The sequence below is a fragment of the Rhinatrema bivittatum genome, chromosome 1 (genome assembly GCF_901001135.1).
Source record: "Rhinatrema bivittatum chromosome 1, aRhiBiv1.1, whole genome shotgun sequence".
Lineage (NCBI taxonomy): Eukaryota > Metazoa > Chordata > Amphibia > Gymnophiona > Rhinatrematidae > Rhinatrema > Rhinatrema bivittatum.
The window spans coordinates 705105649-705126841 of NC_042615.1; the positions used below are offsets into that span (position 1 = coordinate 705105649).

A 21193-nucleotide genomic window follows, 5' to 3' on the forward strand; every position below is an offset into this window, starting at 1 on the left:
GGGTAAACTAAGGCTAGGGTTCCAAGTTTAACTTCACACCAACAGGCCGATGCAATATGGACCTGCTAAAGACAGGCATCTAAACTGGGCTCCCGTTTCCTAACGGAAGCCCATCTACCTCTCTTAGGTGCATGATGTGATATGTAAATGAACAGCTGTGTTAAAAAGGATGCACTAGGGGAAATTGTGCATCTTTAGCACATCTTTGGAATCGGGCGCCCAGGAGACAGCCATGGGTTAGGAAAACAGACACTCAATTAATGAGCGTCCATTTTCTGAACCTGCACACAGCCATGGGTTAGGAAAACGGAAGCTGGTAAACTGAGTGTCCATTTTCTTAACTTGACAGCCGTCGAGATTTTTTTTTTCAAGTTCCTGCTTTCTGTGGTTCCTCCTATTTAGTATCGTGACAATATTAAGTCCGAGGAACCACAGAAAAGCAGTATTTTCTGCTTTTCTGTTGATGGCTTGGGACGCCTCAACACTTAATACCAGCTCTGGGGCGGACGTTAATTTTTGAGGGCTGAAACATGCGCATCGGGCACACTTTTTTTTAACACGAGGAGTACTAGCTAATAGCCTCATTAACATTGCATTTACATGTGATGAGCGCTATTAGCTACATGTGGTTTCGGACATGTTTTGGACTCGCTAATCCCATTATTGCATCAGGAGTTATTCTACCGTGTTTCCCCGAATATAAGACAGCGTCTTACTTTCTTTTTACCCCCAAAAGTCCCACTATGTCTTACTTTCAGGGTATGTCTTATATTGGAAAAAAAACCTGAGTGTTCAAAAAAAAATTATTTTTAAATACCTGTCGGAGGGCCGCGTGGGTCCAGGCGGCTGGCGGCGGGAGCCGGGTGGTCGCGTGTTAAATCTAGGCCGCGGGCGGGTGGGCGCTTGTTCCAGGCGGCGGCGGGGGGACGCGCGTTAGTTCGAGACGGCCGGCGGGCGGCGGGTGGTCGCGTGTTAAATCTAGGCAGGGTCGCACAGGCGCGCATTCATTCACTGCCGGTGAGGGCTGCCTCGGCAGCCCCCACCGGCAGTGAATGAATGCGCGCACAGGCCCACAGCGCCTGTGCGACCCCTGCGATTCGGCGCTGGGGGCTGCCGGTGGGGGCTGCGGCAGTGAATGAATTCATTCATCCAGGCAGAGGAGCCGGCTGCTTTCGCCGCTGCCGGCTGCTTTCGGCTGCCGCTGCCGGCTGCTTTCGGCTGCCGCTGCCGGCTGCTTTCGGCGCTCAAGGCAGTCACATGCTGTGACTGCCGGCTCCTCCGCCTGGATGAATGAATTCATTCACTGCCGCAGCCCCCACCGGCAGCCCCCACCGGCAGCCCCCAGCGCCGAATCGCAGGGGTCGCACAGGCGCTGTGGGCCTGTGCGCGCATTCATTCACTGCCGGTGGGGGCTGCCGAGGCAGCCCTCACCGGCAGTGAATGAATGCGCGCCTGTGCGACCCGGCCTAGATTTAACACGCGACCACCCGGCTCCCGCCGCCAGCCGCCTGGACCCACGCGGCCCTCCGACAGGTATTTAAAAATAATTTTTTTTTTAAATGACAAGTACGTCTTACTTTCGGGGGATGTTTTACATTAGCCGACCCCCCTAAAATTCCCACTACGTCTTACTATCAGGGGTATCTTACTATCGGGGAAACACGGTAGCGCTGCCAAAACGGGCATCCAACCATGCATCAAGCTGTGCGCTAGGCTGAGCACACTGTATTACATTGGCCCAAAGCCAGTAGGGCCAGGATTTGAACTCACAAGCTTCTGGATCTCTCCTGGGTTGTAGCTTTTCATCATTACTGCAATAGGACTCCTGCTTACAATTTCTACTACTGAAATTTATGAAGCATTCACAAAGGACATTCCACATTACAATAGGTTAGTTATGGACGTGCGTCCATAACTCCTTATGCAATAAGGGGATTAGCGCATTCAAAACATGTCCAAACCAGCATGTAGCTAATAGCACTCATCACATGTAAATACCATGTTAATGAGGCTATTAGCTATTACACCCTTACGTAAAAAATAAATATGCGCCCAATGCGCACATTTTTACCCTAAAACATTAACGCCAGCCCTGGAGCTGGCATTAAGTCTTGAGGAGCCCAAACGTTAACAGATAAGCAGAAAATACTGCTTTTCTGTAATTCCTTCAACTTAATATCGTGGTGATATTAAGACGGAGGAACTGACAAAGGAGTAACAAAAAAAAATGTCTTGTCAGAGGTCAGGTTAGGAAAACGGACACTCAATTAACAAGCGTCCATTTTCCTAACCCGTGGCTGAGCACAGGTTAGGAAAACGGAGGCTTTAAAATTTAAAATGCACAATTTATTCCTAGCGTTTCCTTTTAGTGCGATGGCTCATTTACCTATTGCATCAAGCACCCAGGAGAGGTGATTATGCGTGTGTTAAAAAAAAAACGTGTGACCAGTCTGACCGCACATTTTTAGTGCGTCGGTATTGCATTGGCCTGTAAGTCAGCAATATTACTTCAAGCAGTTGAGAGTCACAAACTGGTTGGTTTTTTAAGATATCTCTAATGAATATTTATGAGATAGATCTGCATACAATGGAGGCCATTTGCATGCAAATCTATGGCATACATATTCATTAATTGAAAACTTGACCTATTTGCAGCCCTTAAGGGCTGGGAACAGTGTTCCATCTAAACTGTGAACACACAACTTTGTGTGCTTCAGCACATTACTTTTTCCCCTTAGAGTGCTGGAAGGCCAGTGGGGCCATGGCCCGAAGAATGAAGCAAGACCAGTGGTGGCTGCAATGGAACTCATCCCACTGCGACCTGAAAAAGGAAGGTCAGTGGGGCCACAATGGAGCCTATCCTGCTGCAGTCTGAAGAAAAGAGGAGGACCTGAGAGAGAGTATATGTGTAAGAGAGACTTGTGTTTGTTTGTGCGAAAGTCTGTGTGCATATGTGAGAGAGTCTATATGTGAGTTTGAACCTCTGTGCATATGTGTGAGAGCCTCTCAAAGGCATGCATACTCACACAGGCTCTCTTACATATAAACAATGTATATGTGAGGCAGAACGAGCCTATATATGTGCAAAAGCATGAGCGTGTGTATGAGAGAGGGAGTGTGTGAGAATGAACATGCATAAGTGTATGTGTATGAGAAAGTGAGAGCCTGTATTGTGTGTGTGTGTGTGTGTGTGTGTGTGTGTGTGTGTGTGTGAAGGAGAGGGAGAGCTGTGTATGTGAGAAGAGGAGTGAGAGAGAGAGCATGGCCATGTATATGAAGAAGGATTGTGTGAGAGAATGAATGTGTAAGTGTGCATGGGAAAGAAGATACATTTTATGCGGCTCCACCTGTTCTAATCCAAGACAATCTCAGGATGACTGGAAAACAAAAGATCCCAGGTATGGAGAGCAGGACATTTTTTAAATCCTTAACAATTTAATTTGGTATAATTTGATGCTTCTGTTTTTTGAAATACAGCATTTTATTGGTGTTTTTGGGAAATTTATAGTTTTGTTTTGTTTTTTTTTTACTATTGGATGTTTTATTCATTAGATGTTTTGAAATTTGTAATCTTTATATTAGTATTATTTTAATATTATGATTCATGGTTTATATTTCTTGATTTTGTTTGTTGTTTTATGAGGAATGGTCATGTTGCACTGCATAGAGCATCTGTCTTGTTGCGATTTCCAATTCAAGTTTTGCCTGCACATTTCTATTTATGCTTTAAGGTCTCTATTTGGATTTGTCTCCAACAGTTAACTGACACCTGTGGATATATTTTGTGTAAGCTATGAAGTGTTAAATATCTGCTCAAATTGATGCAATGCTGTCAAATGACTTTAAAAATAGCTTTGCTGGGTAGCTAGAATTGGTCAGGGGCATTCTTTATTGCATATAGGCCCATAAGAATTTTGCTTGTAATGTCTTTTGTTGATGTAGCATGTGTATAACTAGAGAATGTGTATTTCTATATTTCTTAAGCCAGCACTGAAGTGGTGGGGGAATGGAGAAATTACTTACCTGATAATTTCGTTTTCTTTAGTGTAGACAAATGGACTCAGGACCAATGGGTATTGTGCTCTCGTGATAGCAGATGGAGACAGAGTCAGATTTCAAAGCTGACATCACTCTACATATACCCGTGCAGGAAGCTTAGCTCTTCAGTATTCTCCTCGAAAAGCCATTGTGGATATATGTTTGCTTAAATAACTTGATTAACTTGTTTTCTGGGGCAGCCGTGGGCGGGATGCTGAGTCCATCTGTCTACACTAAGGAAAACGAAATTATCAGGAAAGCAATTTCTCCATTTCTTAGCGTGTAGCCAGATGGACTCAGGACATTACAGGAGGACCTTGTAAAACTGGAAGATTGGGCATCCAAATAGCAGATGAAATTTAATGTGGACAAGTGCAAGGTGTTGCATATAGGGAAAAATAACTGTTGCTGTAGTTACATGATGTTAGGTTCCATATTAGGAGCTACCACCCAGGAAAAAGATCTAGGCATCATAGTGGATAATACTTTAAAATCGTCGGCTCAGTGTGCTGCAGCAGTCAAAAAAGCAAACAGAATGTTAGGAATTATTAGGAAGGGAATGGTTAATAAAATGGAAAATGTCATAATGCCTCTATATCGCTCCATGGTGAGACCACACCTTGAACACTGTGTACAATTCTGGTCGCCGCATCTCAAAAAAGATATAGTTGTGATGGAGAAGGTACAGAGAAGGGCAACCAAAATAATAAAGGGGATGGAACAGCTCTCCTCTGAGGAAAGGCTGAAGAGGTTAGGGCTGTTCAGCTTGGAGAAGAGACGGCTGAGGGGGGATATGATAGAGGTCTTTAAGATCATGAGAGGTCTTGAATGAGTAGATGTGACTCGGTTATTTACACTTTTGAATAAAAGGACTAGGGGGCATTCTATGAAGTTAGCAAGTAGCACATTTAAGACTAATCTAAGAAAATTCTTTTTCACTCAACGCACAATAAAGCTCTGGAATTTGTTGCCAGAGGATGTGGGTAGTGCAGTTAGTGTAGCTGGGTTCAAAAAAGGTTTGGATAAGTTCTTGGAGGAGAAGTCCATTAATGGTTATTAATCAAATTTACTTAGTGAATAGCCACTGCTATTAATTGCATCAGTGGCATGGGATCTTCTTAGTGTTTGGGTAATTGCCAGGTTCTTGTGGCCTGGTTTGGCCTCTGTTGGAAACAGGATGCTGGGCTTGATGGACCCTTTGTCTGACCCAACATGGCAATTTCTTATGCTCTTATGACCAATGGGATGTACAAAACCTACTCCCGCACAGGGTGGGAGGCTGCCCTTGGCCCACTTAGTACTGCCCTTGTGAAGGCTGTGTCCTCCCTGGCCTGAACATCAAGGTGGTAGAACCTGGAAAAGGTGTGTATGGAGGACCATGTCGCCGCCTGACAGATCTTGGCGGGCGACAGAAGCTTGGTTTCTGCCCAGGAGACTGCCTGGGCCCTCGTAGAATGAGCCCTAACCTGTAGAGGTAAGGGCTTTCCTGCCTTTATGTAGGCTGCCTTGATTACTTCTTTGATCCAGCAGACTATGGTCGCCCGCAATGCCGCTTCCCCTTGTTTCTTCCCGCTGTGAAGAACAAACAGGTGATCCGTTTTGCTCACAGGTTCAGATCTTTCCAAGTATCTGACTAGGAGTTTGCCGACATTCAGATGGCGAAGAAGGCGTGAGTCTTCAGAGTCCTTATGCTCATCTGGAGATGGTAGCCAGATGGTTTGGTTCATGTGAAACTGGGAAACCACTTTCCGTAAGGAGGGGACAGTGCACAGTTGTATGGTTCCAGGCGTGAACCTAAGGAACGGTTCCTGACAGGATAGTGCCTGAAGTTCGGAGATGCCACGAGCTGAACATATTGCCACCGAGGATGCAGTCTTTAAGGTTAAGAGACGCAGTGGCAGACTGCGTGTTGGTCTGAAGGAATCCCCTGCTAGGAAGTCTAATATTAAATTGAGATTCCATAGTTACACCGGCCACTTTAGGGGTGGTCGGAGATGTTTAACTCCTTACAGGAAGCGGGACACATCTGGATGAGCTGATAGTCTAATACCGTCCACTCTGGCTCTGAAGCAGACCAGCGCGGCCACTTGGACTTTGAGGGAGTTGAGAGACAACCCCTTCTTCATCCCGTCCTGCAGGAATTCCAGGATCATGAGAATTTTAGCTGTCTGCAGGTGTATCCCATGGTCTTCACACCAGGCTTCGAATACTCTCCAGATCCATATGTAAGGCAGGGATGTGGAAAACTTGCGCGCTTGGAGCAGGCTTCTTCAGGCTAGTCCTCTCAAGGGCCATACCATACGAGAGAATAGAGATTGATCTTCGTGGAAGATCGGGCCCTGCTGGAGAAGGTCCCTGTGTGGACGTGGGTACAGAGGATTCCCCGCAAGTAGTCTTCGCATGTCTGCGAACCATGGTCGTCTTGGCCAGTCCGGGACGACTAGCAGAACTAGCCCCCTGTGAAAATCTATCTTGCGGATGACCCTACCCAGTAGTGGCCATGGAGGGAAGGCGTACAGTAGGTCTTCCTCTGGCCAGGTCAGGACAAGAGCATCAGTTCCCTGGGATTGTGGTTCTCATCTGCAGCTGAAGAACCTGGGAACTTGGGCATTGAGACAGGTTGCCAGTAGATCCATGGCTGGGAGGCCCCAGCGATTTACTATCAGTTGGAAGGCTGTGGTAGACAGCGTCCATTCCCCCAGGTCTAGGCTCTCTCTGTTGAGGTAGTCTGCTGAGATGTTGTATTTTCCCGCGATGTGGGAGGCCGAGATCCCTTGCAGGTTTATCTCCGCCCATGCCATGAGGGGGTCTATCTCCAGAGACACCTGCTGGCTCTTGGGTCCTCCCTGGCGGATGATGTAAGCAACTGCTGTTGCATTGTCCGACATTATCCTGCTTGACTGGTCCCAGAGTCTGTGGCTGAATTGCAGGCACGCTAGTCTGACTGCTCGAGCTTCTAGGCGGTTTATGTTCCATTGTCCCTGGGCTGTAAGTTCCTGACAGTGTGCTTCCCACCCTCGCATCCATGGTGAGCAAGATCCAGTTTGGTGGGGATAGGTTTACTCCTCTCCTTAGGTGGTCTTTCTGTAGCCACCATTGGAGCTGATCTCAAACCTCTGCTGATAGTTGGAGGCAAATTGAGTAGTTCTGTGACAGTGGGTTCCATCGTGACAGTAGGGAGTGCTGGAGCGGTCGCATATGGGCCCTTGCCCATGGAACAACTTCCCGGGTTAATGCCATGAGACTGAGGACTTGAAGATAGTCCCATACCTTGGAATGTGCCTTGGTCATCAATCTTCGCAATTGTTCCATCAGTTTCCTTTTCCTTGGAGAGGGGAGGAAAACCTTGTTCTGTTTGGTGTCGAACTGGGCCCCCAGGTACTCTAGTGACTGAGAGGGCTGAAGGCAGCTCTTGCCCATGTTCACGACCCACCCAAGCTCCTGCAGTAGGCTCCTGACTCTGGTGATCACCTGCCGTCTCTCCTCCGAAGACTTTGCCCTGATCAGCCAATCGTCCAGGTAAGGATGTACCAGTATCCCTTCTTTCCTCAGTGTTGTTGCCACAACCACCATAATTTTGGTGAAGGTCCTGGGGGCGGTAGCTAGGCCGAAGGATAGTGCCCGGAACTGGTAATGGTGACCCAGCACCGCAAAAAGTAGAAAGTGCTGGTGATCCTGATGGACTGGGATGTGAAGATAGGCTTCGGAAAGGTCCAGGGAGGTTAGGAATTCTCCCGGTTATACTGCCATTATAACTGAGCGCAGGTTTCCATGCGGAAGTGGCGGTATCCTCAGATAATGGTTGATGTTCTTGAGTTCCAAGATGGGCCAGAATGATCCTTCCTTCTTGGGAATGATAAAATAGATGGAATAGCACTCAGTATTTTGTTGGGGCGTGGGCACCGGGGTTATTGCCTTCAGACTGAGTAGTCTTATTAGTGTGGTTTTTCTACTGCCAGTCTCTTGGAATGGGAGTGGCAGAGTGATCTCATAAATTTGTCTGGAGGGATGCTACTTAGGACCAATTTGTCTGACGTTATATCTCAACCCGGTAGAAGAGGGCAAGTCGACCCCCTATATTTTCTTCCTGTGGATGGGTCGACCTCTTTTCATTGTGGGGTACGGCTGGAGCCTGCCCCCGTGCCTGCTCCCCTCTTGGTGTGTCTGCTCCAAAAGGACTTGGACCTTCCGGAAAGGCGAGGTGCTTGGAACTGTGCATTCCTATAGGGTCTAAAGCGCTGCGATCCTCTGCCCTTGGTTTTTCTGGGTGAGGAACGCTGAGGTCTTTTCCTATCTTCCGGTAGTCCGGGCACTGGAGATTCGCCCCATTTGTTGGCTAACTTCTCCAATTCACTTCCGAACAAGAGAGATCCTTTAAAAGGCATTCTTGTGAGGTTTGCTTTAGATGTCGCGTCCGCAGACCAATTCCATAGCCATAGCTGTCTTCTGGCTGCCACTACCGAGGCAACGCCTCTGGCTGAGGTGCACAGTAGATCTGAGGTTGCGTCTGTGAGGAAGGATGCCGCAGGTTCCATCGATTCTCCGGACGTATTTGCGTCTCTCGAGAGGAGCAAGCAGGAACGTGTAACCAGTGTGCAGCAGGAAGCAATCGGCAGTGTCAATGCAGTTGTGTCGAAGGCCTGCTTAAGGATGGATTCCAATCGTCTGTCCTGTGTGTCCTTCAGTGCCGCTCCTCCCTCAATGGGAATCATTGTTCGCTTTGAGACAGAACAGACCATAGCGTCCACTTTCGGGAAATGCAGGCATTCCTTGGCTGCAGGTTCCAGAGGGTATAGGGCTTCCAAGGCTCGCCCCCCCTTTGAAGCTGGCCTCCGGTGCATTCCATTCCAGGTCAATCAGTTCCTGAATGGCTTCCATCATAGGAAAATAGCATAAGGCCTTACAAAGGGACACCAAGATGGGGTTCTTCTTTGGTTCCACCATAGGGTCAGTGCCCGGAATACCCAGCATCTTCAGAGTCTGGGAAACAAGGGCTGGTAATTCGTCCTTGTGGAAGAAGTGAAGCATGGTTCAGTATGGTTCCATCCCTGGAGGGATTTCTCCTTCTTCCAGGGAGTCACTCATCAGCTGAGGTGTCTGGATCCCTATTAGGGAAGTTCTTGGTTAGGCAAGGCATGTCTCGAGGAATCAGAGTAGTGCCGGATCTTGTGCTTCCGGCAGGGGATAAGCCTGGTTCACCGCAGGGGGCTGGTTGCGCCTGAACGAAGGTTTGCAGCCCTTTAAAAAATTCCACCCAGAAGGTCCCTGGGTCTATGTTGATCCCAGGGGGGTTAGAGAAGGGGCCTCAGAGGTGCCCTCCTGTGGGGGAGCCGAGTCAGAGATACATAGGTCCGGGGTACAATCATCAGTAGTTCCGGATCCCTCTACCGACAGGGGGCCAGGCTTTGGTTCCCCTTGGGCTTCTTCACACTGTTGGCACAGGAAGGACTCCAATTCAGGCTGTGCGGCTCTTATGTGGTAGGCTGTGCAAAGGGAGTGTACCTTGCCTTCTTGGGTGGCGGTGCCATGTTTGTGTGCGTGGTAGCTCAAAACGTAGCTGTGTGTGTAGCTATGCAAATGGGTGCGCCCGGTTGTGTGCACAGCTATGTGTGTGTCTATGTTGGACACGCGCAAGTTAGGCGCATCGGCCACCCAGCCTGCCCCGCGAGTACCGCCGCTCAAGGAGGGAATATGGCGCCGACGACCCCGCTTGCAAAATGACACCCCCCCCCCCCCCTCGGAGGGTCTCCATGTGTGTGGACCCTTACACCGGATCGGGGCCTAGCCCAATAGGGCTGCTCAACCCGATCAATGTCCTTAAACCTCGCCAGAAGAGACGTTCAGTATGGCTATTCGAGCTCTGGAGACTATAGACCTAAATTTACCTTACCTGGTCTCGGCGCTTACCGGTCACGTGCCGGGCGGTCTCCAGTTGCGGGGGGAGAGGGAAATACCTTCACCGCCATGCTCAATTCTGCACCCGCTGCCTTTCAGCCACTCTGGGGGCTAAGTACACGCCGGGACCAAGGCACACCTCTGAGGGATATCGGAAACCACCTCAGGAATTCTCAACTGGGGGAGGGACCCTTAGGTTTCACCACAGGAGAGCGGGGTTCGATCTTCTTTAAGGTAAATTTCTCTCTTTCTTCTTTCTTGCTGTAATTGTTAACACTATTCTCATGTGTGGGATAGTGTCCGCATTTGCTATGGAGACGGAGAAATACTGAAGAGCTAAGCTTCCTGCACGGGTATATGTAGAGTGACATCAGCTTTGAAATCTGACTCAGTCTCCATTTGCTATCAGGAGAGCACAATACCCATTGCTCCTCAGTCCATCTGGCTACACACTAGGAAATGGGGGAGTGCTAATGTTAGGAGGAGAGATAAAGTATGCCCACCCCCCACTAATCCATGTCACTTGGAGCCCTTCTCCCTCATTCTTCCTGTCTGACTTCCTTATCCTTTGCCCCTGGGAGCAGGAATTAGTTGGGGGGGGGGGGGGTGGCGGCAAGAAAAGTGGGGTCGCAGCCAACCCCATTCCGCTGCAGCCCAAAAGAACTCACAGGGTAATGTAATAAAAATGTTTCGCTCATAACGACCTGGTCCTTAGAGGGAAAATTGGCTGGGAGTGAATACCACTGTTCTAGGAGATGAGATTTAAGGCTCTAGATATGTATACTCTGGGGAACAATGGCAATGAGAAGCAGACATTCAAATATCTTATAGAGAAAGCAAAAGAGGCAAGCATTTTTTCAGTGGAAAAATAGTTCTAGGTCTCATAATATAGTAACTCAGGAGTAAAGTGAGAAAACGCTTCTTCACAGAAAAGGCGATGGATACATACAAAATCAGTTTGCCAACTGAAATAGTGAAAACAACTGGTATCAAAATTCAAGGAAGATGCAATAACATAGAATAAGTAAGGAAGGGAGGGTAAAGCTGAAGATGAAGTATTAAAATAGGAAAAGAAAATGGGCTGACTAGCCAAACACTTAGATCCTTAACTGTCATCATAATGTACAATCTTTTTCCACCCCCTTTTAAATCTATAAGAAAAAGCTTAGCACACTTAGCTCTAAGTAAGTTGAAATCATAACACTGAAAATAGTCTAATTACATTTAGCTTAAACAAACATTTTATTGTAAATTTTAAAATCTATACTTACTTTGGCAGCATTTTTAACTGATTTTCTCTCAGTTCCAATATTTGAAGTTTAGTTAATCTGTAAAACAAACATAGGTGACCTAAGTAAAAGCAAAAACATTCACAGTTAAAGGAAACCCCCCCAAATGTTTTCTAAAATACCAGTGCTAAATTTGTATGTTGTACTAAGGAGGACATGAAGGTTGGGCCATAAAAATGAACTTCAAATAATCAACACTTAAAGCAAAAGTACCTAGAAAAACACTAGCAGAGCGCAAGAAAAAAAACAAAACACTACTATCTATCCCAAGAGACCAATGTATTAAGTTTTGTATTAAGACTGTGAAATTTAGCACATGGTTTCTTAACACATGCTAAAAAAAAATAATTAACTCCTAACACAGTAATCAAATGATATGCTAATGCATTGGAAGTTAAACATGTGCACAATCCAACATAAAATGTGCACTCAGCTTTTTCCATAGGATAAGCACACATTTTAACATGAGGTGGAAGGGAAGGAGTCTCTTGGACTCATGATTTATGTGGACAAACATAAAACATGTTTTGAGTTCATGCATATCTTTTATAAGCACAAAACGATTTATGATTGTTTTGTGTGCATAAATCAAGAGGCAGAAGAGAGAAGAGCAAAGCTCAGAGAACATTCTGACACACTGGCAGTGACAGGCAGCAGGAAAGTGTGGTGCTGCTGCAGTAGCAGGGGTTGAGGACCTGAGAGGGAGAAGAGCGGAGTTCACTAGCAGGTGGGTGCCAGGTTACTCAAAACTGGCTAAGTGCACTGTACCAGCAGCTTCCCCCACCCTTCCCCGAAAGATCTGGTTGAAAATTCAACTTGCAGAAATGCAAGTTGAATGTTTCCTTCCTCTCCTACTGAACAGGAGCTATTTCAGCCAGTAGGCATTTGGAGTAGGGAAAGCTGCAAGTTTCAATGGTTGGGCTATGCTGAGCAATATCACCGGCAGAAGCAGAGAGCAAAGACAAGCACAATGGGTTCAGCACTAACAATTTCAAAAACACCAGGGTTAATGGCTCCCAAATGTAAAACAAGTGGTGAGTTGTTTTTTTGGGGGGGGCGCTACTTAGCATCTAGGAGTGCCAGCAACACCACTGTAACAGGCAGATTCTTAACATCCTGGGAAGACATGGACGAAGCAGGGCACATAGCAACAACCACACCTGCTGCTGTTTTCACTACTCTGCAGCAACTTTCACTAGCTCTGGAACCTTTACTCCACTGCTGACCAGCAATAAAATTTCCAAGCATAAACACATCATGAGTCAAGCCTTCACACCTCTTTAAATTGAGGGAGGAGGGAGGGATAACAGCTAATGCCATTAACACAGGATTGGGATGAGAGGGCGTTAACATGTATTCATATTGTTATGCACACAATTGTGTGCAGAACTCCTCACTCCTATCAGCCTCTGAGTACAGTATGAGAAAGCACTACCTTAAAACGTCAAAGAAATAAAAGGAAAAAAGTGACATTTACAGCAAATCAAGCAACATTCTTCAAAGTATAAGCTTACCTGTTTTTTTTTAGCTGTGATTCAGAGTTCTAGTACCTGTATTAGGCTCTGGAGAAAGCAAGTTTGTTTACCATAAATGGGGATCTTCGTAGACAGCAGGGTGAATTAGCTATTGCGTGTGGATTGATATCATCTGATGGTGCCAAGTTGACCACTTTCTCTGAGCTCAGTAGAGCTGGGTGAACAAGTTGCATAAAACTGCTTGTCCAAAGTTACTACCATTCCTGGAGAGATTGCTCAAACAATAATGGGATGTTAAGGTATGCACAGATGACCAGGCTCAGGATTGCAGATGTCCTCTGTTGATACTTTGAGATGAGTAATTGACATGGCCGAGGCTCTAACTTGATGAACTTCAACAGCATCTTTGATATTAAAAATGGCTAGCGTATAACAGTATGCAATACAGTCCTCCAGCCAATTGGAAAATATTCTATTTGGCTATTGCCACATTCCGTTTGTTAGGATTATAGGTGATGAACAATTGAGATATCTGTTGATACAGTTCAGTTCTTTTCAGGTAGTAAGCGACAACCATTTTACAGTCCAGTGTGTATGCGGCTTTGGAAAAAACATGCACAATAATTTCCATTTCATATTAACCAGAGAATTTTTGGAAGAATCTTAGGGTGAAAATGCCACAACACTCTGTTGTGAAAGAACTGCAGATAGGGTGAATATGAGACTAATGCTTACAGTTCACCCTTCTAGCTGTCGAAACTGCTAACCTATCACCTTCTAAGTAAGGAATTTTAGCAGTATATTCCATTGATTTTAATGGTTTTATTAACTCTGCAAGGGCCCTGTTGAGAATCCAGTGTATTGCTGGCTTTGACACTGGTGGTTGTGTGTGCCAGAATCCTTTCATAAATGGAGACTAGAGGATGAATGAACATTGTTTCCTCCACATGAGGGCAATATGCTACAATGGCACTCAGATGCATTCTCAAAAGAAGTGCAGAGGCCTGATTACATCTTTAGGATGGCAGACTGATGGGTCCCATGGATGCTGACAGACACTAAGAGATGAACATTTCCACTTAAAGGCATATGATTTTCTAGAGAATGGTTTTCTTGCTGAAATCAGAATATCCTCTACCTCTTTAGGTGGTGCCTACAAAGAGATTAGTGAGCTCTCAATCTCCATGTCATCAGATTGAGGATGAGGCAAATTGGGATGGTATAGTCTATCCCTCTCCTGGGTGTGGAGGAATGGTGAAGTTCCAGCTGGATTAGAGGATGTATGGAGAGTTGAATGAGGTAAGAGCACCAAACTTGCCTGGGTCATGTTGGTGAATTTGCCACTCCAGTAAATGGAGTGGTGGAAATGCTTATAGTAGGATTGGCATTACACTGCAGCAGAAATGCATCTGAGCTGATTTGAACTCACTTGGAAGAATGGAGCAAAAGTCTTGACTTTCTGATTATTTTCTGAGGCGAACAGGTTGTCCACGACTTCCTGATCTATTGACCATTCATGGCAGTCTGAAAATTCAACTCATGCAATCCGCCAGTGTATTGCATATCCCTGGAGTGTAAATTGCCTGTAGAGAAGCTCTGTAATGGAAAGCCCATGCCCAAATTTGCTTTACCTTGTACCAGAGCATCCAGGATCCCACTCCGCCTTGCCAATTTATGTAGAAAATTGTTACCTGATTGCTGGTTTGGATTACAATTCTTTTTACTTCCAACAGGTGAGTGAACACCTTCAGGCTATATAGAATCGCTCAAAGCTCCAACAAGTTTATCTGATATTGTTGTTCTGAAGCCGACCCAATGCCCAATGTTCGGTAGGCATCTGAGTCACCAACCTTTTTTGGAGGCATCCGTTATTACAATAACTTGGGGTGGTGGAATCCTTAAGAGACACCTCATAATGAGAATTCTCGGTTTCAGCCACTACTGGAAGACCACTTTCATCTGATTGGTAATATGGATAGGCTGAGACAGAGGTTGGTAAAGCTGATCCCATTGAGAACGTAGATCCCACTGTAGGGGTCTTATGTGAAGGCGAGTAAACTGAGCCATATGCATTGTGGCTGCCATGTTGCCCAGAATAACCAATGCTGATCAGGCCATGCCATATGAGGGCATTTGAGCTCTTTCTTTTTTTCTAATTAAAATATTTTTCATCTCTCCTCCCTCTCCCTTTTTTTTTTTTAATTTGTGGGTTTATGTTCTAGTTTCTTTAAAATTATTTTCTGGTATTGGATATTTTATTTCATTTGATGTAAATGATTTTTAATTAATAAAGATGAAACTGAAAAAAAAAAAAGAATCCTTGTACAAATAATCCTGCTTTTTAGCTCTATTTCCTGTTAAATAATATTCCTAAGTCTCATTCCTTAGTTGCACTTTTTCTTATATTTTCCTACTTATTTTACATCATAAAAAGTAAAACTGCTCCATTATAACCATGGCTTATTTTTTAAGCATTCTTTGTGCAAAAAAATGCCTTATATCCTGGTTGTGTTAGTCCAAATGTCTGTGACCTCTCTTGGTTGCAGTACTCTAGTCTGTGACACATGGGAGCATTGTATCAGCAGACACATTAAAGGCAGCTGGGGCTGTGGAACTGCTGCTCGAATACAAGCTCCACATCATCCAGGCAAGCAGATGCTAGTGGGTGCTGTGGCCATTGAAAAGTCTGTGCCATTTTCTGGAGCAAATGTCAGCCATAAGCATTGAGTGCACACGGTATAACTACTGCTAGAGGGCACTGTGGCAGGAAATAGCAGCTGGAGCCCTTGAGACTGCAGACGCCAAAGAAGCAGCAGGTCTAGATCAGAGGAGTCAAACTCAGCTGGGTAAAGAATGACAATGATACCTGTACACTCCCCTCCCCCATGCCAGTGTACAGAAACTTAAGAAATCTCCTTTTTGAAGTTCACTCTTTAGTTGTTCACAGGAGGACATGGAATTTCAGGTCTAACTGTACTAGCCCAAAAAATGTAAGCTCAAATGTTTAATATACAAAACTAGAGATCAAGAGTAGAAGGGAAATTAATTCAATTAGTGTTTTTGGAACAAATGAAAATGCCACAAGATGCCATGCAGACACCTTTTATGCCACTAACAAGATAACAGAAATAGATAAAACCTACTTCATTAGCAGCAACTAGCTTGTGCATTGGCACAAAACATGGCAATTTCTGGCATCATCATAAGTACAAGAAAATGCTCAACATCATCTTGTATCCTAGATTTTTTCTCCCTCCTCCCTTCCCATATCCCACTTCCTTACCCTGACCATCTCCCTCTATCCCAGGAGTAGGCAAACTACGGCCAGATTGATTTTTTCTGGCCTGCGACCCTCAATTTTCCCCATTACCTCCAGACTGCCGGCACATTGTAACAATGTCATAAAAAATGGCTTAAATCACACCACAAATCAGAGGTCCTAAAGTCAATCTCTATATTTAATTATCATTTATTAACAAAATATTTCTTATAAATACACTCAATATGGCTGTTCTTTATGTTACCTACTCGGACCCTTATCTGAACACTCTAAAATCACACTCATGCTTTACCCTTAAATACCTTCATTCATACCATACACATCTCATTCATTCCCCACTCATTCTATACATAAAATATGACATTGCAGGCCATTGTTGATGACTGACGTGGACGTCAGCAGCCGAAGGTGACATCGGCAGCAAAGGGAAAGCAGCGCGGCCCAAGCGTCCACCAATTAAAAGAAGAGCAACAGGGCAGGAAGAGCAACGGGGCAGGAAGTACACAGTTGGAATCAGCTGTGTACTGAGAGCCAAAATGGAGAACCCCATGCAGCCATCAGCAAAGAAGAGAAGAGGCCTGAGAGGCTACCGGTGGACCCCATCCCACCAGTGGCCAAGAGGAGGCAAGGCCCGAAAATCCGCTGATTAACCTTATCCCACAGGCGGTGAAAATGGAGAGGCCTGTCTCTTCAGTTCACCCGGCAGCGCACTTCTGCGTCGCAGGGCGAACTGAACCAGTCTGTTCTCTCTGAGGGCCTCGTGGTATTAAAAGCTCACGAAGGCAGCACTTTCTCTGTGCTGATCTTGCGATACACAAGATCAGCATGCAGAAACTACTGTATCCGCAAATTTTTTTATACCATGGGGCCTGCAGAGAGGAGCAGCAGCAGCAGAGCAAGTTTCTGTAGGGACACCACAGCAATGGAGGAGTAAGAGAGACTGAGGCTCAGAGTCTGCCTTATGTGTGTGCGTGTGTATGTGAGAAAGAAAATGAATGTGTGCCTGTCTGGGGGTCTTTGTGTGAGAATTATTGGGAGCTTGCCTGGGTGTGTGTAAAAGAGAATGACTGGGTGCGGGTGAGAGAAAGAACACATGTGTGCGCAACAACCTCCCCCCCCCCCCCCCCCCCAAGCCAATGCTAACCTATGTCAATCTTGGAGTACCTGGAAATCAAAGGTTACCAGGTATGGAGCATGGGGAAATTTTTAAAAATCCTTACTAATTTTAATTATTGGGTACTGATGTGTCTGTTTTGAAATATTTTATGAGTGTTTGGAACATTTTTATGAGTTTTTAACTATTTGATGCTATTCTAGTTGTTCATTCTGTTTAATTATTCTTTTTATTGGTTTGGTTGCTGCTTTGGTCCTTTCACTGTGGGGTATACTTGTCAGTGTAATAGCCACCATCCACCCCTGCACATGGAGTTTTAAGAGGGTCATGCTCCCCACCCACCCCTGCGCTCACAATGTCCATCCTTTAAAAAAAAAAAGTTTACCCACCCCTGCTCTACCCCAGTTTCTCTTATTTTCCTCATGTCTGCATGTACTTCTCTTCCTTGATCCTCTGTGCATGCCCTGGCAGCACCCTGGCTTTTCTTACCTATCCCTCCCATCTCTGCTCTTTCCTTTCACTCTCAACCCTCCCCTTTCACTCCTTTGTATTTATGCTCTCCTCTTTTGTTTTTGCTTCCCTTTCCTCTTGGCTCTATTCTTTTGTTCTCTTTCCCTTCCCTATGATCTATCCTCTTTCTTCTTTGCTCTTGCTATCTCCTTCTGCCCTTTGTGGTCTTGCCACACCTCTTCCCTTTTTTTTTTTATTTGCAATTTTTATTGCTGTTGGTCAATTATATATATGAAAAATACTGGAAATATACAGAGGCAAACAGCATATTACAATAAGGTATGGAAACATACATAACATGCATAGCGTACATGCAGTTTCACCCCCCCCCCCCCCCCCATCATGCTATAGAGAAAGTTAATATTGGTAGTGATGGTAGTAACCAGTCAGTGGCATCATTATAGTAGCTAGTTCTACTGCAAAATCAGTGAAAGAGTAAATAGCTCAGGGTTAAGAAGGAAAAGTCAATCTTCTCCAACAAATATATGGTTCCCATTCCGAATTAAATTTTGAAAGTCGATGGTATTTCAATGCCGTAAGTCGGTAAAGAGTACAGGTTCTATCCAAACGTCGCAATATGTCGTCCGAAGTAGGTGGGTGAGGTCGCTTCCAGTTGAACGCAATCTCCAACCTAGTAGCAGTGCAGACCTGTTGTATGAAAGTTCGTGTAGTAGGCGAAAGATTATCATTAAATATAAAGATATCCGATATCACCTCTGAGATGTAAGTCCACACTGGTTGAATATAACTACAGTCCCACCAAAGATGGAGATGAGTACCCAATTGTCGACAGTTGCGCCAACACTGTGGATCCAACTTAGGGTAACATTGGTGCAATCTTGCTGGGGTGAGATGCCATCGGTATAGAGTTTTATAATTTGCTTCAATTATTCTGGCCGAGATGTTGCCTTGGATAAGTCTGGAGAAAATTGTTAGCCACTCCTCTTCAGAAATAGGTCGTGCCAGGTCGCGTTCCCAGGCTTCCATATGTGGATATATAGTAAATGGCCGAGCAGCCAGGATTTTATATAGTTTGGATACTAGACCTCCAGGCATTTTGGGAGTTACGCAGTAGTCTTCAAACAAGGAGTGCGTCGGTGACAGTAGACCCTGTGTTTGTATCCGGTCGATAAAATGCCTGAGTTGCATATAGGAGAAAAAGTCCAAAGGAGGCAATTGGTGTTTCTCAATGAGAGTGGAAAATGGGATAATGGATCCCTGATGTAGGAGATGAGATATACATGTGAGGCCTCGATTTCCAGTTGGTAAAGGCTAATCTGGGTAGGCCTGGCGTAAAGGAGGTATTGTGAAATAAAGAAGTCTGCATAAAATAGTCTGCACTGCCCACTAATTTGGTTTTTCAACGATGCCACATATTTAAAGTATGTCGGGTAGAAGGGGTCAAGACAAGATCTGAACCCCAGGTCCTCCCAGGCTGCCAAGTTAAAGAGGAAAGCGGCATAGCAGCTAACCATTCCTGTTCCAAAGTCACCCATGGTTTAGGGTCCTCGACATGATGCCATTCCACGATTGGACGGAGTTGAGCAGCCGCGTAGTACCATTCCAGGTTGGGTAAACTTTCCTTCCAATGACTTAGGCTGATAAAGAATCAATCGTGCAACTCTAGGTGGGCGATGGCGCCAGAGGAATAGAAGTAGTTTTCTTTGCCATTGAATCAATGTGGCTTTGCTAACTAGGATAGGCAGGGTTTGAAAGATATAAAAATCTAGGAAGTATGTTCATCTTAATGGTCGCTAGTCTGCCCAACCAAGTAAAGGGAATGGATTGCCATTTATCAAAGTCTTTATCCATCTTCTGTATAAGGGGGGTATAATTAAGCTGGAACAGATCTGAGAGGTTATTACTAAGATAGACCCCAAGATATTTAAGTTTAGCGGGTGCCCATTTAAAAGCGTGTGAGGATTGTAAGGCGCGTGCCGTGGTGGGTGGACAAGAGATGTTTAAAATCTTGGATTTGTCCCAGTTGATCTTGAAGCCGGACATAGCACTAAAGTGTGCTAATTCATGTTCTATTTCTGGTAATGATGTAACGGGGTCGCTCACTGTGAATATAATGTCGTCCGCAAATAACGACATTTTAAATTGTCGAGAGTTGAGGGAAAAACCTTGCACCTGTGGATGATCAACCTCGAGAGAGAAACAGACAAGATCTCGCCACTAGGGTGCAACAGGAGGAAATCTGTAAAATCATCATCTCCAGCACAAAAGGCTTGCTTAAGAATAGCCTCAATCCTTATATCATGTTCATCCTTCAAGTCCACTCCTCCCTCTATGGGGCTAGTCATGCGCTTAGAGACAAGCACATACCAGTGCATCCACTTTAGAAAAATGCAAACCCTCTCTCACAGCCAAATCCAGGGGGTTCAGACCTTCCAATGTCAGACCCCCTTTAAAATTTGCCTCTAGGGCATCCCATTCCAGTTCCTGAAGGGCATCCATCACAGGGGAAAAGACAAGAGGCTTTACACAAGGAAAACAAAATGGGATTCTTCCTCGACTCTGACATAGAATCCATCACAGGGACACCCAGCTGTTTCAAGATCTGGGAAACCAGGGCTGGTAGTTAACATAAAAACATAAGAAATTGCCATACTGGGTCAGACCAAGGGTCCATCAAGCCTAGCATCTTTTTTCCAACAGTGGCCAATCCAGGCTATAAGTACCTGGTAAGTACCCAAAAACTAAGTATATCCCATGCTTCTGATGCTAGTAATAGCAGTGGCTATTTTCTAAGACAACTTGATTAACAACAGGTAATTTTTTTTTAATCCAGATACACTAACTGCACTAACCATATCCCCTGGCATCAAATTCCAGAGTAATTGTGCGTTGAGTGAAAAAGAATTTTCTCTGATTAGTTTTAAATGTGCTACATGGAGTGCTCCCTAATCCTTCTACTATCCGAAAGAGTAAATAACCGATTCACATTTACCTGTTCTAGACCTCTCAAGATTTTAAACACCTCTATCATATTCCCCCCTCAGCTATCTCTTCTCGAAGCTGAACAGCCCTAACCTTTTTAGTCTTTCTTCATAGGGGAACTGCTTCATCCCCTTTATCATTTTGGTTGCCCTTCTCTGTACCTTCTCCATCGCAACTATATCTTTCTTGAGATGCGGCGACCAGAACTGTACACAGTAATCAAGTGCGGTCTCACCGTGGCGAGCCTTGGCGCTTAAGCATAGGACTGGAAGAGGGAGGAATCACCGGCTGAGGGTCCGACCAGACAGCAATGGGGGAAACGGAGGACAGCACCTGAAGAAAGGCTTGTAAGCCTTGAAAAAATTCCACCCAAGAAAAACCAGCCAGGTCTAGACCAAGCCTAGAAGGAACTTGACCTGGCCCCATAGAACTGCCCTTGCCTGCGGAGGAGCCAGTCAAAGGAAAACCAAGATCTGACATCCTCCTAGTCAAGGCCATGACTAACCCATCAGGCAAGGGAAGAGCCAGGCTTAGCAAAATACGAAGAAGACAACTCTCCCTGAGCATAGGAGCAGTGCTGACAAGTTAAAAGCCAAGTCAGGCTGAGAAGCCCTATTATGACAGGCCACACAAAAAGGAAGATGCTTAG

At 45.4% G+C, this 21193-nt stretch overlaps 1 protein-coding gene across 5 annotated transcripts in view; it reads right to left on the reverse strand.

The window, feature by feature from the left end:
• ERBIN (erbb2 interacting protein) overlaps positions 1 to 21193 on the reverse strand; it is a 716810-nt gene that overhangs the window by 314263 nt on the left and 381354 nt on the right. For all 5 annotated transcript variants that reach the window (XM_029576039.1, XM_029576020.1, XM_029576010.1 and 2 more), the window contains one exon: positions 11205 to 11261. In XM_029576039.1, the coding sequence (XP_029431899.1) occupies positions 11205 to 11261 (57 nt within the window). The remainder of the gene's footprint in view (positions 1 to 11204; positions 11262 to 21193) is intronic.